The 5,000-nt window shown below is 47.5% G+C and overlaps 1 protein-coding gene across 3 annotated transcripts in view; it reads right to left on the reverse strand.

Moving 5' to 3' along the window:
* The window catches only part of LOC134061963 (protein PHTF2-like), a 65,900-nt gene that overhangs the window by 3,777 nt on the left and 57,123 nt on the right, over positions 1-5,000 (reverse strand). For all 3 annotated transcript variants that reach the window (XM_062517813.1, XM_062517814.1, XM_062517812.1), the window contains 2 exons: positions 3,543-3,698; positions 1,538-1,633 (listed from right to left, as the gene is read on the reverse strand). In XM_062517813.1, coding sequence (XP_062373797.1) covers positions 1,538-1,633; positions 3,543-3,698 — 252 coding nt within the window. The remainder of the gene's footprint in view (positions 1-1,537; positions 1,634-3,542; positions 3,699-5,000) is intronic.

Genomic DNA, 5,000 nt, shown 5'->3' on the forward strand with positions numbered 1-5,000 from the left:
AGAAATCTTAGTCACTTTTAAACATGAAGCTAGCAAGCGAGAAGCTAAAGGTCTAATCCGATTCAATGATCTATGCTAGGCTGAAGCTAAACGTTGTATCGTCAGACTCACAGAATGGCTGGATGAACAGGAACAAGGTAAATATCAATTGTTTTGCTCGAGGGGAGGTGGGAAATGAGCATATTTCCAAAAATGGCGGAATATCCCTTTAAATGCATCTAAGAGAATCTTTCAAAGACAACAGAATCGATAATTAGACCACCAGTTTTGCGTCTTTGTACTATATCAAAAGCAACCTTAATTCTACGATGTTCGTTTTAAACTGAAATGAAAATGCAAAGCAACGGGACGATTACTACAAACTTCTAGCCTACTTCTGCTTGCCTGATCTGAATGCACCTCTTCTCGGTCGGAATAGGCTTACTTTCGATTTTGGCCAAACAATCACTTGCTCGATTAGCAAGGATTTGGAGAATTTTTTGGATAATAGGACTCCACACAATTATACATGCTTTTAAAACGTAGATGTAAACGTATCACGTAATTTACAACTACCAATTGAAATCAAAGTAACTTACATCGATTCCCCTCTCAAAGAGGCACACGCACTTCAAACAATCATGCGTTTCACAGGCAGGCTAAACCGAGTGCGTAATTTAGGCGCTCCGTTCGCCAAATAGTTTAGAATACTGGTCTGTTTTGTTTTCACACGTACGCGTTGCTATCACATCTGATGTAGCCAGTTGCACTGATCATAGAGGAAGGTGGTTGATGTTGCCTCCCTGTCAGTCTCACATGCGTGCATTGTATTGCAGTGTATTGACTACAGTATACGCAAACACTGTATCGGATCCTTTAAGCTCTCGCGGGCCATATGAAATTACGTGGCGGGCCGCATTTGGCCCGCGGGCCTTGAGTTTGACACCTATGTTTTAGCACTAGCACTAAAATGCTAACCAGTTAACGTTACGTAGGTAACTATTCTCGTTAGTAGCTGACTGATGTGACATCACGCTCTGCTACTCCGTCCTTCCAACTGGAGTGCTCAGAGTACGCTCTGGACGCTCCAAGAGTGTGACGATGGACGGACGATAATTCCATCCACACTCTGAATTTACGAACGGTTAAAAAGTTTCAGAGTGTGCTCGAAGCGCTCGGAGTGAAATTTACGAACGCACCCTATAGTAATGACCTTGAGTAGTTTGGTGGCTATACGACCCTGACTATAGTAATGACCTTGAGTAGTTTGGTGGCTATACGACCCTGACTATAGTAATGACCTTGAGTAGTTTGGTGGCTACACGACCTTGACTATAGTAATGACCTTTTGGTGGCTACACGACCTTGACTATAGTAATGACCTTGAGCAGTTTGGTGGCTACACGACCTTGACTACAGTAATGACCTTGAGCAGTTTGGTGGCTACACGACCTTGACTATAGTAATGACCTTGAGCAGTTTGGTGGCCACACGACCTTGACTATAGTAATGACCTTGAGCAGTTTGGTGGCCACACGACCTTGACTACAGTAATGACCTTGAGCAGTTTGGTGGCCAGCTTGAGCACGTTGTTGACCAGCGTCAGCTCCTCCTTCTTGTTTGGCTTCTTCTCCATCTTCAGGTACAGATTGATCTGAGGACACACACACACACACACACACACACACACATTTTAGGTGAAGGCGTGTAGGCGTGTACTGTGAAGGGGTGTAGGTGTGTGTGTGTGTGTGTGTGTGTGTGTGTGTGTGTGTGTGTGTACCTGCTCCGTGAGGAGGATGGAGGTGTTGCTGTGTGTGTGTGTGTGTGTGTGTGTGTGTGTACCTGCTCCGTGAGGAGGATGGAGGTGTTGCTGTGTGTGTGTGTGTGTGTGTGTGTGTGTGTGTGTGTGTGTGTGTGTACCTGCTCCGTGAGGAGGATGGAGGTGTTGCTGTGTGTGTGTGTGTGTGTGTGTGTGTGTGTGTGTGTACCTGCTCCGTGAGGAGGATGGAGGTGTTGTGTGTGTGTGTGTGTGTGTACCTGCTCCGTGAGGAGGATGGAGGTGTTGCTGTGTGTGTGTGTGTGTGTGTGTGTGTGTGTGTGTGTGTGTGTACCTGCTCCGTGAGGAGGATGGAGGTGTTGCTGTATGTGTGTGTGTGTGTGTGTGTGTGTGTGTGTGTGTGTACCTGCTCCGTGAGGAGGATGGAGGTGTTGCTGTGTGTGTGTGTGTGTGTGTGTGTGTGTGTACCTGCTCGGTGAGGAGTATGGAGGTGTTGCTGTACTTCTTGCTGGTCTCTGATCCCAGAGTGATGAAGCTGTGTGTGTGTGTGTGTGTGTGTGTGTGTGTGTGTGTGTGTGTGTGTGTGTGTGTGTGTGTGTGTGTGTGTGTGTGTACCTGCTCGGTGAGGAGGATGGAGGTGTTGCTGTATTTCTTGCTGGTCTCTGATCCCAGAGTGATGAAGCTGTGTGTGTGTGTGTGTGTGTGTGTGTGTGTGTGTGTGTGTGTGCCTGCTCGGTCAGGAGGATGGAGGTGTTGCTGTGTGTGTGTGTGTGTGTGTGTGTGTGTACCTGCTCGGTCAGGAGGATGGAGGTGTTGCTGTACTTCTTGCTGGTCTCTGATCCCAGAGTGATGAAGCTGTGTGTGTGTGTGTGTGTGTGTGTGTGTGTGTGTGTGTGTGTGTGTGTGTGTGTGTGTGTGTGTGTGTACCTGCTCGGTCAGGAGGATGGAGGTGTTGCTGTGTGTGTGTGTGTGTGTGTGTGTGTGTGTGTGTGTACCTGCTCGGTCAGGAGGATGGAGGTGTTGCTGTGTGTGTGTGTGTGTGTGTGTGTGTGTGTGTGTGTGTGTGTGTGTGTGTGTGTGTGTGTGTGTGTGTGTGTGTGTGTGTGTGTGTGTGTGTGTACCTGCTCGGTCAGGAGGATGGAGGTGTTGCTGTACTTCTTGCTGGTCTCTGAGCCCAGAGTGATGAAGCTGTGTGTGTGTGTGTGTGTGTGTGTGTGTGTACCTGCTCGGTCAGGAGGATGGAGGTGTTGCTGTGTGTGTGTGTGTGTGTGTGTGTGTGTACCTGCTCGGTGAGGAGGATGGAGGTGTTGCTGTACTTCTTGCTGGTCTCTGATCCCAGAGTGATGAAGGTGTGTGTGTGTGTGTGTGTGTGTGTGTGTGTGTGTGTGTGTGTGTGTGTGTGTGTGTACCTGCTCGGTGAGGAGGATGGAGGTGTTGCTGTACTTCTTGCTGGTCTCTGAGCCCAGAGTGATGAAGCTGTGTGTGTGTGTGTGTGTGTGTGTGTGTGTGTGTGTGTGTGTGTGTGTGTGTGTGTGTGTGTACCTGCTCGGTGAGGAGGATGGAGGTGTTGCTGTACTTCTTGCTGGTCTCTGAGCCCAGAGTGATGAAGCTGTGTGTGTGTGTGTGTGTGTGTGTGTGTGTGTGTGTGTGTGTGTGTGTGTACCTGCTCGGTGAGGAGTATGGAGGTGTTGCTGTACTTCTTGCTGGTCTCTGAGCCCAGAGTGATGAAGCTGTGTGTGTGTGTGTGTGTGTGTGTGTGTGTGTGTGTGTGTGTGTGTGTGTGTACCTGCTCGGTGAGGAGGATGGAGGTGTTGCTGTACTTCTTGCTGGTCTCTGAGCCCAGAGTGATGAAGCGCAGCAGGAACAGCGAGAGCGACGAGCACCAGATCACCAGCTCCCAGTTATAGTGGCAGTCCAGGAACGTCTCATGTACATGCAGCAGCTACACACACACACACACACACACACACACACACACACACATATACATATTAATCTTCCAGTTATAGTGGCAGTCCAGGAACGTCTCATGTACATGCAGCAGCTACACACACACACACACACACACACACACACACACACACACACACACACACACACACACACATATATACACATTTACATATTAATCCAGGAACAGCTTGTGTATAGTGAGTGTGTGTGTAGGAGTGAGTAAGGTGTGTGTGTGTGTGTGTGTGAATGTAAGGCCAACACAGTGTGTAAGGCAGTGTTGTGCCTGAACTCGTTCATAATTTTGGTGAACGTGAACTGAACGAACTGTATTTCTGCCTGATGAACGATACTGTGAACGTGTTCATTCTGGTGTCTGTGAACGTCACGTTCACTCTTTTTTTAATTTCGTTAGGTTCAGGCAAAAAACGCACCGTTAATAGCACTAAAGTCTTGCCCAACCGTTGCGTGTGCTTCTTTGTCTATGCCAGATTCTATGTCTGAATTCATATTTCTGTATAGCCTTCACTAGCCTTTACCGGAATCTTTCCTGCTGCCAACCTATGTTTCCGTAATGTTGCCGCCACAGCTGCTACAGCCTAGGCCTGCATGCAATCGCGGAAAAAATCGCACTTGATGATCAAGTCCAGTGAAGTATTACGTGTAGCCGTTTAAAGCACCCCATGTCAGTGAACAGTTCCATCTCTCACGCTGCAGGTAGCTAATGCAGCAAGGTATCCTCCTCTCCCGGTGTAAAAACACTCTTCTGACAGCGCGGCCGCATTTCTGCCCAGCGAACCAAAGCCCAATTGATGGAAATTCTAAATTAGATGTGAACAAACAGAGTCCGTATACATTTCGCATGCTTCATATCTGAATTTCCGCTACCGTCAGAAATGTGGCAAGCAATTATAGCAGAATGTGCGTAAAACCTGTCTGAAAATGGCTATTTCATGCAAACTAATGAAACATTTGCTGGCTGTGGCAACAATTTTGAAAGAGTAGCCTATAGTTTGCAACATTGAAAAAATGAACTGAACTAGTTCATTTTTTGGAGCTGTGAACTTCGTTCATAATTTTGAATTATGAACTATGAACTGAACTAGTTCATTTTAAAATTTGTGAACGATGAACTGAACTAGTTCATGTAGAAAGTGAACTTTCCCAACACTGGTGTAAGGTGTGTAGGTGTGTGTGTGTGTAGGGGAGGGGTGTGTGTGTGTGTGTGTAGGGGTGTGAGTGTGTAGGGGTGTGTAGGTGTGTGTGTGCGTGAAGGCGTGTAGGGGTGTGTGTG

Source organism: Sardina pilchardus, chromosome 17 (assembly GCF_963854185.1).
Source record: "Sardina pilchardus chromosome 17, fSarPil1.1, whole genome shotgun sequence".
Taxonomy (NCBI): Eukaryota; Metazoa; Chordata; class Actinopteri; order Clupeiformes; family Clupeidae; genus Sardina; species Sardina pilchardus.